The sequence below is a fragment of the Aethina tumida genome, chromosome 1 (assembly GCF_024364675.1).
Source record: "Aethina tumida isolate Nest 87 chromosome 1, icAetTumi1.1, whole genome shotgun sequence".
Lineage (NCBI taxonomy): Eukaryota > Metazoa > Arthropoda > Insecta > Coleoptera > Nitidulidae > Aethina > Aethina tumida.
In genome coordinates, this window is record NC_065435.1 from 60,408,887 (window position 1) to 60,422,342 (window position 13,456).

Here is a 13,456-nt window from a genome sequence, read left to right on the forward strand (position 1 = left end):
GCAAACAAGTTGTGTTCCAAATCCTGCATTCCTGTGACACATTGCAAATATTGGTAGATTCTGTTTGTAAAATATGCCAGACAGTGAATGAAGCCAAAGGTATTGAAATATTTTTATTATAGTTAATTTTTTATGAATATTAATAAAATATTCCATACTTTTTTCCAGACCAAATTGAATTTTTATTAAAAAAAAGTAAAAACCTGTGAATATAATGATCATTGTGATTAACGGACCTATCTTGCAGTAGATTAAGGAAAACATTAAGTAACAATATTCCATACTTTTTTCCACCACTGTATATTCAAAAAAATATATTATTACAATACATTTTTATATAAGTAATAATTCATATGTTTTTCAATAAACAGACAAAGTAAACAATTCAAATTAGCATATAAAATGAAATTTATGGCCTACGGTGAAACCACGTTTGAAATACTATTAAATGAACAAAGAGTTTAAACAAAATGCTTTTATTTTTTGTTTTTATATTTGTAAAGTATGTGAAAAATTTTGGGGAAAGTTTATATATACGTATTATAAAATTTAATCAAAATATTCAAATATATATTTTCAGCTTGCAGAATAATATCAAAAAATTGTGCAACCAAAATTTATTTCATTTAATCAACATTCCTAGGAATTTTGGTATTTTTATTTGATTTAATCCCGGTCCAGATCTTCAAGATCCGATTCGGTCTCTTGATCTCCTATTTTCGGACGTAAAACGCATTCATCAATGTATCCATCTATTTATTTTTAATTCCACGCGTCTCGAAAGTGGTGGTAAGGTAAAGCCGAAGCGGCCGGTCTATAAATGAACATTATCCTGCACTTCCTCATATTTGATTTCCTGTTCTGCATAGTTCTGTGTGCCTCTGACCGTGCTTCGGCTCTCGCCAGACCGACGAGAGCACAAGACACGGACCTCCAAGTGTTACGCATGCGCGACCACCAATCACCGACACACGCCCTCAACAATTCCCACCAGCCGTCGCGGCTGACCGAACGAGACGAACGTTCGCGCAACGGTCGCGACTTGACCCATCCGTCCCCGTCTAATTGTCGTTCAATCGTCGCGGACAACATGGCGGCCCGCTGGCAATAATCGGTGCGTGTTCTCCGCGAGTTTTGACAGTGGTCCGACGGTCGCGAATCGTATTGCGAACGCCCGAATTTGATGTTGTAGTGCGTGCGATGCTGCCTTCGTTCACGCCGCCCGTCGTTAAGCGGCTGCTAGGCTGGAAGAAGGGCACAGACGCGGACGATAAATGGTGCGAAAAAGCCGTCAAAAGTCTGGTCAAGAAGCTGAAGAAGTCCGGGGCCCTGGAGGAACTGGAACGGGCCATATCATCCCAGAACCACAACACCAAGTGCGTGACCATACCCAGGTATGTTGTGTAAAATCAGATGACAGCGATGTGTGTGTGTATGTGTGTGTGTGTGTGCGAAGTTTAAGGTCATATTATGGATCTGCTGTCCCCCTTCACTGCACCGCGTCTGGCTTATTGACCTACCCTACTTGTCTGCGAAATATCCCGGTACGTTGCCCGTTCTCTAGCTGTTCCTTATTGTTCGCTTGTGGTGACGTCCTGAAACGGGTTTAGGTTTTGCTGTGTGTTATATTGCGCCGTGTCCGAACCGAGCTGGACCGCGGCCTCGCTTTTATTCAATTCCGGATGGGAGCTACGTGTTTACGAACAGACTGGACGGATTCAATGGCTGAAATCGAAAGTTGCTTGTTTACAAACGAACGTCGAAGTTTGACAATTTAACGGCACCGAACAAAAGGAAGACAACTTTTTCCATTGTACAATACGTAATTTTTCTACTTATTTAATTATCAACAAATTGCTCTACAAGCTAATGGATTATACAAATCTATTTTGAAGGTATTATTTGTATTATGATGTTTTAGTAGAATTAATCATTTGGAGATAGTACGTACCTATGGAAGTTGTTCTCACAATGAAAGTGATTTTGTTAATTGTAAATTTTAAAATTATATAAAATTTCTTTGAATTAGAGCTTCATTGAAGCTACTATTTGTATAACAATTTTTTAGCAGAATGAATCATTTAGAGTTAGTACCTAAAGAAATTGTTCTAACAAGGAAAGTGATTTTGTTAATTGTAAATTTTAAAATTATTGAAAATTTCTTTAATTTAGATTTTTATTGAAGCTAATACGATTTTATAATAAAATTAATCATTTAGAGGTAGTACCTAAAGAAGTTGCTTTTACAAAGTAAGTGATTTTGTTAATTGTAAATTTTCAATTAAGAAAAAGGTTTTTATTATTGTAGCTTTCAGTTTTAATTGCCTTTAATTTAAAGTAATTAATGAAATTATAGTTGGATGCAGTCGTCCTTATTTGGTAAGATAGTGTTAAAATATATTTAAAAAAAAATTATATGTATTTTAAAAATCAACCTTATTAATTTAATATCTTATACATATATGTAATATAAAACACTATAATGATTAGTGTCATCAAAAATAATCAGTTAGAAAGAATCATCACATTTTTGGAATAGTAACTCAAAGTTGTTTAAAAGAAGATTTTATCATAAATATGTTTTATAATCCACTTTTCAGTTTAAATGTTTTTCTAAAAAATATTATTTTGTATTTATTTTGTAATAATTTTCCTGCATTCCTATTAATACAATAATATTTGAACTTACTCCGATATAATTTAATATTTACTGTATTTCAATAGTATTTTTATGTATAATAAATTTAACATATATAACAATAACTTAACAATAACAATAATTTAAAAACTCATTTAATTGTGTATATCTATTTTAAAACTTCTTACAACTTAATCTAACTCAAATACATACTAATGTACAATCAGAGTTTACGTTTAATATTAGAAGTATTTTTATATTTGTATAATAATATAGTTTATATTATAAACTAAGTCTATTTGTAATACTAAGCACTTTGTTTTTTTACATTATCTTATCTAATTGTAAATGAATCACTAAATAAAGTTAATTTCATTGTTATAAAATTGATATACTTTTATTGATATTTGAAGTTATTTTTTGTAATTCCTCATTGGTATTATTATTATGAAGATTCAATTGTTTCAAGGCCAAGTATATTATGTTAAGATAGTCAATAGATGTTTATAAATTCATGAATGAAAAAGCTGACACTGACCTTTATGGAGCCTCTTTCATTTGTTCACCAGCTAGCATTTGTCCAGAAAAAATAAATTGTCCCTAATCTTTTAGAATTTGCGCTTTAAGTTTTGTAGAACTATTTCTCCTAAATTTGTTTGATAGGTAACGTTTATTGCGTCATTAATGTACTTTTAAATTTAAACTTAACATGTAAATGTCTATGGTTTATTTATAAATTAAACCTTTAATAGATTTTCTTAAAAAATGTACGAAATTTGGAGGATGATTCTTTGAATTGTTTGAGTTGCTAACACACACATTTTTACAGAGTTAGACCGAACGCTGAGCTTGGCAGTATCCAACAGCAACGCAAAGGCCTGCCTCATGTAATTTACTGCAGATTGTGGCGGTGGCCAGAGCTTCAGTCTCACCACGAGCTGCGGCCTCTCGACAATTGCGAGTTCGCTTACTCCATGAAAAAAGAGGAGGTCTGCATCAATCCCTATCATTATACTAGAATAGAGAGTCCCGGTAAGCGAGTAAACAAAACCTTCGGTGTTGTTGTAATAAAACGATGATTTTCATTTGTGCTCCAGCCTTACCTGCCATATTAGTGCCGCGGCACCCACTGGGCGATGAGAACAACCTTTTCCCTCATTCCCTGGAGGATTTGAGTACCTCAGTGCCGGAGAACACTTCTTTCCCTCACAACACAAACACACTAGGGTATGTAAAGTTTAATGTATGCTGTTGTAGCTTCTTATTTATACGACTTTTTCAGTTTACACCTGCAACACTCGGGTGGCTATCTAGACGACGTGGGGATATGCCCTAACGGTGGTGCGCCCACCAGCATGGAGTCGCCCCATAGCGTTCTTCCGCCTACGGAGACACCGCCGCCCGGCTACATGTCCGAGGACGGCGATCCCATCGATCCGAACGATAACATGAGTGAGTTTGTTTCACGTGAGACTGCGATTTTCATTGTAATGTTTACTCTCTTATTAAGGCATGTCGCCGCCCAGCCCTCCGGTTGACGCCCAGCCGGTGCTGTACTGCGAGCCGGCCTTCTGGTGCAGCATTAGTTACTACGAACTGAATACGAGGGTGGGCGAGACGTTCCACGCCAGTCAGCCCAGCATCACTGTGGACGGGTTCACAGATCCTAGTAATTCTGAAAGGTAATACTAAAGCTAGTAGATTACGTACAATTGACAAAATAGTTGAGTAAGGTGTGTGGTATTGAGAACGAATCTCTTCTTAGGTCCCTGCCTGATTGCGTCTGAACGCAAGTGTCTGATTTTGTTGGAACATAGTGATATAATAGTATATGAATAAATGATATATGAAAAAGTAATTTACTTTTTTAACGTTTAATTGTAAAATAACTTATTCAACAAATATTATCAACAATTTTTTACCAATGGTCTACAAGGAAATTTATGCATCAAAAATTCTGTTTTTTTGGAATTGAACAACCCCAGTTTTGATCTCTGAATTAATTAAATAATTGTTACACAAGGAAATGTCTGAACCTGAGGCTTCCCTTGAGTTTCTATTTTGACGGTTTTGCATTGTCATAAAGAAATAAAACATCTTTTCAGTTGGCTAAGGAAGTCTTCGAGTAAATTTTCATTATCAATTTGCGATCGGTAGAGAGTTGCATTGATTGCCTCTTGGTAGTTAGTTAATAATAGTGTCATCAAAATCTTTCGGATTAATATTTTGTTAAACAATGTTCTACCAGGTTTAGTAGTTTCATCTAACTAACTAGACTAATCTCAGTCCAATTTTGTTGTCCTTTCATTTATGTAAAATCCATTTATCTGTCCACCTTTATGATAAATTCATTGTATGGTACTTATTTCTAATAGTTGATTCATTGTAATTTAGTGAGAGGCGTACCTGTAAACATGTTGGACGAGGATTTTGAATGAGATCTTGCTTAATTTTTTCGTTGGTACAAGTTTTAGATTACTGTTTTTTTACAGTATTATAAAAATTCTATATGCTTGTTCTATAAAGTGTTACATATATTTTTCTTAATTGAAATATAACACGAGTCAAAGGATAAACTAGAAATCGGTTTGCTGTTATCAATTCAATATCTTTCCATGCGCCGAGGGAATGCTACCACGTTCGTAGGCTCGCGACTTGGCGAACCTATTTCACAACCTCGCCGAGTCCCGTGCCGTGGGATGCCGGCCTTACATCTTTAATTTTGAAAAGGATTTTTAATGATTAAATCTGTGTTATTTAATTTGACGTTAACAAATTGTAATATACTTTTTGTTTTATAATTTTGGCCCATCTCGTTAGTATAGATTCGACCATTTTCTGGATATGTGATGAGTTCATTTAAATTTCTAAAATTTTTATATCGAATTTGGTTATAAACGTGATCCTCCATGTTTTCTATAGAGTTGATGTCTGGAGATTGGGACTGGCAAGACAAAACATCGTTACTTTAGTCTTTTAGCCAATCCGTCACAATTTTGTATTTGTGTTTGAAATCCTTTTTATGTTTAAACACATTTAATATATGGAAGCAAATTGTAATATTCCCTCTACATAAATTAATAAGTTAGGGGACCTACGCCAGAAGAATTGAATCATCCACAAAGTACAGAACCATCATTTTTTTATAAATAAAATTTAAAATTCTTGTCCCCACTGTTCTGTGGTCCAGTGAATATGATCCCAAGCAAATGACAATTGTCTGGGGTCAATCGAACTCCCTTCCACTACCCATCTGCTCACAGTCCTTGATCTAATTTTAGCAAGTTCCATTTCCTCCAGGTTGACTATAAGATTGGATTATTTTTTAACATTTGAATTATTCAGTTATCGGTTTTCTTTCAAGCTTTTCGAACAATTTTCACCTAACTACCAATTGGCTAGCTTCTATAAATTGTTTAATAATACTAGAAACGATTGATATATTTAGCCGCAACCTTTTAGACATCTTTTTTTGTTTCTCTCGGTTTTGGTATCGTTGAATTATAATTTATAAATGTAGTAAGTAATCGATTTAAACTCTTAGAGAACAACGACATAAAGTAAAAAGTTGTCCACAGAAATATTAAAAAATACTGACAATGTTATATCAAAACCGTGGTATGAACATGTACTATTTTAACTGACTTCCTGAAACTAATTTTAAATTTTGATAAGCCTTAAATATTGATATTTACATATAGGTCATAATCGGACATTGACTAACGAAACAAATTCATGAAATATAGAAATATAGTATACTAAGGGCTTTCTTATTATTTTTACAACTTGGAAACATATATTAGAATATTACGTTGAATTCCTCCAAATTTATATTAAGGGCACCAAAAACAATTGAAAAGAAAAGGAGGGTTCGAAGAAATAACCGAATTTCTAGACACATTTTTTTTTATTTTGCCGTGCTGTGGGCCTAGGTTTCTCACTGTTAAAATTTACAAACTCAATTTACTACACAAATAAAAAATATACAAACAGGAACACTTACCTACACCAGGACATGGTATACGACATAGCATACACTTAATATCCCAAAGGATGACTACCGATAACTTAAGAAAAGATATACTTATCCGCGTGGCTGCAAGGATAGCCATAGATGCAAGTGGTATACCGTGTGGTATATAAACAGATAATTATAATAAACAGAGTTAACATTATACAGGGATGGTACAATTTATTAATCACTACAATACTTGCTTCAATTAAAAAAAAGTCCAACAAAAAGTAATTTTAATTTAAAGCATTAAATAATGAAAGTATCAAATAGTCATTTAAAACGATTATTTCTTTAACAGATGCTAGCGGACAATTAACTTAAATACTGCAAAACAATTTTGAATAAAAATTAAACTATTGCATAAATTTTATATATTTAATCCATTATCAGAGTAATGGAATGAAAATTTAAAAGTTCATAAACAAATCGTTTGTACTGATGTTAGTTTTCAAATAGGAAAGAGTCCAAAAGTATATTGATCGAACTACACACCACCGCAATGTTTAGGCCTAATTTAGTTTTTGGTTTAAAAATTTAGAGAATGTGGTCAAGGGTCAATTATTTATTATGTATATAATAATACGACTACATTATCATTATTTTAAGTGGTTACAACCCTCTGTAAATTTTATATTTGTGTTTACTTCTATTAAAATAAAACCAAACATTCCTTCGTTGATATATTTTTTTAATTTCCCCTACAAAAAGCCATTGTTTACCTTTAATTTTATTCGTGCAAGTCAGTATAGTGCTAGTTAACTATGGGGCGATATTTAACTAGAAAAAAAATTATAAGAGCAGTGTATCTTTTCGAGGGTGGCATGAATCAAACTTGGTTGCAGTGTAAATGAGCACTATTCAAAACGTGATTTCATCATTCCATGCACGATATAGAGTAGAGGGTGATGTGGAATCAGGAACTTTTTGACTGGTAGATCATACGTGGATGAGATATTCTATATGCAGCAGCGACTAAGCCCAACTTTCTTTATTTGCCTGATAATGCCAGACCTCATACTTCAAGGATTGCAATGGAATTTTTGGAAAAAACGCTTTTTTAAAATATTCGTTTTCCGTGAAAATAAACATTTGTATTAGAAGTTTTTTTAATTTGTTTTAATAATCTACTAGTCAATTTTGTGTATCCATACTCAAACTAAATTAAAACCGAAGTTTAAAATAAAATTACTGTATATATTCAAATTAGCACTTTTTGCATCCTGTAAGTTAAGTTTTCGTAATTGTAACACAATATTAATTGCAGATTTTGTCTGGGCTTACTGTCCAACGTGAACCGTAACTCGGTGGTGGAGCAAACAAGGCGACACATAGGAAAGGGAGTGAGACTGTATTACATAGGTGAGGTGATATCTGCCCATTATCATGGTAAAGATTTTTGTAATTCCACGAACATATTGTTTTTGTGCAGGCGGAGAGGTTTTCGCCGAATGCCTCAGCGATTCCAGTATATTCGTACAGTCGCCGAATTGTAACCAAAGATATGGCTGGCATCCGGCGACGGTATGCAAGATACCTCCTGGGTGTAACTTGAAAATTTTCAATAACCAGGAGTTCGCCGCTCTGCTTTCGCAGTCAGTTAGCCAAGGATTCGAGGCTGTGTATCAATTGACCAGGATGTGCACCATTCGCATGTCCTTCGTAAAAGGTTGGGGTGCCGAATACAGGTAAGCACTTACATTCAATTTGATTATTTTATATCCTACCTTATACTTGTTTAATTTTGTGTTACAGACGTCAAACAGTAACATCGACTCCCTGCTGGATAGAACTGCATCTGAACGGACCCCTTCAGTGGTTGGATCGTGTTCTTACCCAAATGGGTTCCCCAAGACTGCCCTGCAGTTCCATGTCATAAAGTGATCGTTTAATTCAGGAGAAAGAGGGAGAGAGATCGTTTTTTCAACGGCTTCGCGCGTAACTCGGCTCTATTACGTACAAGTTAAAAACAGAGTAATACAACAATATCCGAAGATTACGTACTTATTTTATGTTTATTGATTTTAAATGATGAATTATGTTATATAACGTCGGCACTATACGTTTCGTTACTGGTTTTATCGTTCAAACAAGATACATATTTTGATATGTAATAATTTTTAGTTCCTATCTTGAAATAAAATGCTGTTTTTGAAGTTCAAATAAGCAACTGTCGTTTCTACATGATTAAACCCTTTTAAGTAATGTGAATGCAAGAGTAAAATCATATTTTTATGTTAGGCAATCAAAAACAGACCAATGACCAATTCTTTGTATTCTCTAGTTCAAATGATTGTCCACCAAAGTATCAATTTCCATTTCATTTTTACAGGAATAGTGCCATACCCAAACAAAAAATAAAACACGTTTGAACCAGGTGATATTGTACAACAAAATTTTTTACGTATAGTTACTATTTAGCTTTACAAGATGGTTTATTTAAAGAGAAAATCTAGATTTATTTTATATTGCTGAGTTAAAAAAAATGTTGGTTGGTATGTTGTTAGTGTTGCAAATTTTAAGACGTTGGAAGAGAGACGGTTTTAGATTGGTACCATTGCATTATAATAAGGAACAACAAAAAATTACATGTTATGTTACATGTAAAAACCATGAAACCTACCTCTGTCTATAAATCTATGTAAAACACTCATTTATCATGATTAAAAAAAGCTGTTTAAAAGTTTGTTTTGATTTATACATCTTAGACTAATCATTGCATGATATGTAGCTTTAGGCCATTTCGTCGTTTATTTAGTGAGTGGACCAGGATTTTCGAGTCCTCTAAACATATTTAATTTTTTCATTAAAATGCGACCTATTTGTTTATTGTATGCTGTAAATAGATTTTTATTTGTTATGACAATAATTAATTGCTCAGGCTTGTTTTATCAATTTTTCCAACGACCTGAAGTTAACAAGCGTCTAATGTTTTACTATACAAAATTGTTATTTTTAACTGGTTTTACATTTTACACCAATAAAACACATAGCAATAAAAAACTTGATACAAATAATGTTTTTGTAAAGAATATGTAGTACATACTTGCTATTTTACAATGAACGGAAATTACTTATATTTTTGTAACAATACAAATTGTAGAATTTAAGTTTATATGCGGTTCCGTGTAAATGAAAATTCTCTTGTCTAAAATAGAATACCCCCAATGATGTTGATTGCAAATCATAATTATTTTAGTATACGAATGTAAGTGATATGTTTTTCTAGCATAGAATGCGGTTGAGTGTTTACATTTTAAGAACTGTACATATATACTCATAAGGCAAGATTGAAAAACTTTAATTTTTGCATTTATTTTTCTATGAACTGATATAGAATTCAAAATCACTGAAATAAAGTAAACAATGTTGATTTCAAATTCATCAAATCAACAAATAAAATCTGCACCATGAATGATAATTTAAACGAAATTTATTTTATGTGTGGTTACCAGTTTTATTAAAATACGTACGAAATTTAATTTTTCAAAATTGTACCTTTATATAGTTTATGACAAATTATTCGATTATGAAGATTTTTTAATTATACATTTGCAGCAGTAACAACAAGTTTATTGCTAAATTTACGAGGCTGGAACTCTTACGACATTTAAGAATAAAAAATAATAAAATAATTTAATTGGTCGGTTTCAATATTTAAATTTGTTAAAATCTGGTTGCTGGTAACAGATTGTTAAGATTTAATATATGTGCAAATTTTGTTTTTAGTTTAAAATTTGGAATTGATTTTTATGAAAAATTTATTACAACTAAAGTTGTGACGTAAGATCATGTGATTTGTAAAGGTTTGTAAAGTTGATGTTTTTTTAATTTTTAAATTGTCTCGGTTTTAAGTGTTTGTTTTTTTCATGCATTTGTTAATTTTTTAGCTTAAATATAAGTTATCCATCACTCTTGTTAGGATCTATTTGTAATATATACATAATTTTTCGATTACATGTATAGTTATAGTTTGTATCAAGGCAATTACCAAATTGAATGTATTTTACTTTCCAAAAATATATAACCGTTAACTCATTAACAAAATTTTTATTGAAACCCATATTCTCAAATTATGATTTTAATATTTGACTAACAAACAAGTCATTTTTGTTTGAATAAACGTCCAGTTTACTTATTTACTCTGATTTAGGACTTCATATTATTTATAGCCATATATCACAATATTGGATTCTAAATATCATCATTAATGTATAATTCTAAGAAACTATCATTAAGTAAAACAAAAAAATTAGCATAATATTTATTATTATATTATTAAAAGCTATAGTCTAGAAAAAAAGTAAATGTTACTGACGAGCTTACAAGACTGGTCAATTTACTGCGAAAATAATAAATAATTTAACAGTTATCTGATTAATTTGTTTCAAATTAACATCTTATTCTGAGGACCGCTTCTTACTTTAAACCATGTGCTTGATAGTAACAGTTAATTGTCTCAGTAATTAGTATAAAAGCAATAAAATTTCTCTCTCAGGGGTATTGATTTAAATATCAGAATTCAGTTTATAATTCAATATGGAACATTTTACATGGAAGATAACTCACATCCTCAAACTAAGGAATAATCTAGTAACTTCTCAAATAAAAAAATCTGAAACAAAACATTCAGGGTGTAGAAAAGTAAATTATTTTAAAATGTATATCACCTTAATAAAATTAGCCATGTCCATTATTTGTAGATGGAAGCTTGGTAGCAGCCAAATAAGGATTATCAATAACTGTGTTTATGTTGATGTTTTCTTCAATTTTAACAGAAATATGAGCTTGCTCATTTTCTGTCTCCTCTTCAACCTTGGGTTCAACTTTCATCTTTTTAGATTTAGCATCTTTGGCTTCTTTAACTTGTTGCAAAATTTGTGATTTGGGATCAAAATCTAAGTCTTCAGGGTCAAATATCTGGTCTTGAGGCATTAGTGCACTCAAATAAGGTGGATAAGTTGGCTTTGAAGCAATTACTGAAACCTCAAAAATAGCTGAGAGCACCAATAACTGATTCTACTTACATGGAAACATATTGGCCTCATCATTGTCAAATAAACAAAATGTGGGACTTGTTTTGGCCAGAAATCTTGTTAAAGCTCTCTCAATTTCTTTCTTTTGAACAGCATATTTTTCTCTTACAGACTCATAATCAATAATAGGTTGTTTGTGGGTCTAAAAGTTTCATTCTGATTTTTTTTTAAGTAAATTAATTATTTACAACTTACTGGTGTTCTAACATAGGCATGGGGATCTGCAAATGGAGGGAAATGTTGTGGAATGTGTGTAGGGAGAGGTTGTTTAACACCAACAGACAACAGATTTAGCTGTTTTACAGTTTGCTGAGGCTGAGGGGAAGGTAAAACTGGATGTTGGGTACCTGAAATGTATTTTGGCAATTCATTACCATTGATGCCCAATTCAGCAAATGCCATAATAACATCTGCAATCAATGGCTCGGTCCTGCCATTTAGCTCACAATAATTTTTGCTTGTTGCTCCAAGTTCTTTTATAACTGAAGCCAAAATTGATTATAATTGACTTAAGTTATGGGGGATGAGACATACAAGCCTGTAACATTTCAGTCAGGGTTCCCAGAGTGTCTTTGTCAGCTGTATCAAATTCATGTTCGAGAAGGATACTTGAAACGGCTATGGCCAACATTTTTCTATACACATTGTCTTGTTGCTCCATTCTGTTTAAATTCAAATATAAAAACAGTAGTTAAAGGGAAACAAATCAATAGGCTAACCTAACTTATTTGTTTTGATTTGTCCTTAAATTAAAGGTGGTAAAATTGAAATTCTTATGTTGGTGGGGTTGAATACACTGGAAGCAGGTATATATTTAAAATTTAAAATTGAACATAAAAATATGTTCATACTTATTCTAAGATTAAAGCAATTGTTGTAAAAATAAACGAAATAAATATTTAACTAAATCAAAACTGTTATCAGGATGACTATATTTTATACCATCTGATCTTATTCTATTGAACATGAATTCATCACTTTAAAGTACATATTGCCAAAATTATGAAGGATAATTAATACATTTTTGCGAAAACTTTTAGTCTTGTTCGAATATTCTTTTTTGATACCAATGATTTCTTTATTGAAATATATACTTACAAGTTTTGTTCAGTAAACGTCTGACTAGACGTACTGATATTATATGACCCAATTAATTATTTTTTTATTTGCCTAGAGGACAAGAAAGGATGTCATTTACTGATTTGTTTCCAATAAAAGGACATTTTCTTATTGTATTTTCAATCGAGTGTGTTGTTTCGTACTTGTTAATAAGCTTTTTAAACCATTTTTCGGAAGGATCGTAAGTTTTTAACGATATGAACAATATTTGGAACTTGATGTCTCATGTAATAATTAATTTTCCTCTTTTTTAGAGAGCAATGTAGCGTAATTAATTCAAATTCTTTAGATGAGGTTGCCTTCTCTTATTGGATAATTGTTTCCTTATGAGGATTTCTAGGCAAATATAATTCAGCGTTTCAACGAGAACGAAAAACAAAGAGATATTGCCAAATGTTTAAGTTTAAATAAATCAATTGTTTTTCTAGCTATCCAAAAATATAAAGTTACTAGGCAAGTAGGAGAAAGTATGGAAAATCTAAAAAAATGGATAAATGCATAAAAAAGTCCATTATAAGTGTTAATTCAGTCTATCTGGAGGTAATGGGCCTGACTAATATCAGTTCAAAAATTGTAGGTAAAAGATTGGTGGATGCTGGTTTGTTTCTACACAGACCTGCAAAGAATTCGAACCGTTCCAAAAAAATGTGA

The 13,456-nt window shown here is 32.1% G+C and overlaps 2 protein-coding genes across 2 annotated transcripts; one reads left to right on the forward strand and one right to left on the reverse strand.

The window, feature by feature from the left end:
• Positions 1-556: 556 nt before the first annotated feature.
• LOC109598083 (mothers against decapentaplegic homolog 3) lies at positions 557-9,827 on the forward strand. Its single transcript, XM_020013903.2, has 8 exons — positions 557-1,394; positions 3,468-3,670; positions 3,736-3,865; positions 3,921-4,090; positions 4,149-4,320; positions 7,918-8,012; positions 8,083-8,338; positions 8,406-9,827. Exons 1-8 carry the CDS (start codon positions 1,201-1,203, stop codon positions 8,527-8,529), a joined length of 1,344 nt encoding a protein of 447 aa, XP_019869462.1. The 5' UTR covers positions 557-1,200; the 3' UTR covers positions 8,530-9,827.
• Positions 9,828-10,896: 1,069 nt separating this feature from the next.
• Positions 10,897-12,472, reverse strand: LOC109597684 (transcription initiation factor TFIID subunit 8). Its single transcript, XM_020013436.2, has 5 exons — positions 12,221-12,472; positions 11,882-12,168; positions 11,678-11,828; positions 11,321-11,629; positions 10,897-11,265 (listed from the first exon to the last, which is right to left on the reverse strand). Exons 1-4 carry the CDS (start codon positions 12,345-12,347, stop codon positions 11,331-11,333), a joined length of 864 nt encoding a protein of 287 aa, XP_019868995.1. The 5' UTR covers positions 12,348-12,472; the 3' UTR covers positions 10,897-11,265; positions 11,321-11,330.
• Positions 12,473-13,456: the final 984 nt, after the last annotated feature.

Bases quoted from the DNA above. Each gene is read 5' to 3' on its own strand.
- LOC109597684 (XM_020013436.2), bottom strand. From the start codon at position 12,347: ATGGAGCAACAAGACAATGTGTATAGAAAAATGTTGGCCATAGCCGTT. The intron at 12,169-12,220 runs GTATGTCTCATC...TTTTGGCTTCAG, and splicing joins GACTGAAATGTTACAGGCTT to TTATAAAAGAACTTGGAGCA. The intron at 11,630-11,677 runs GTAAGTAGAATC...TTGAGGTTTCAG, and splicing joins TGAGGCCAATATGTTTCCAT to TAATTGCTTCAAAGCCAACT.
- LOC109598083 (XM_020013903.2), top strand. From the start codon at position 1,201: ATGCTGCCTTCGTTCACGCCGCCCGTCGTTAAGCGGCTGCTAGGCTGG. The intron at 3,866-3,920 runs GTATGTAAAGTT...CGACTTTTTCAG, and splicing joins CACAACACAAACACACTAGG to TTTACACCTGCAACACTCGG. The intron at 8,339-8,405 runs GTAAGCACTTAC...TTTGTGTTACAG, and splicing joins GGTTGGGGTGCCGAATACAG to ACGTCAAACAGTAACATCGA.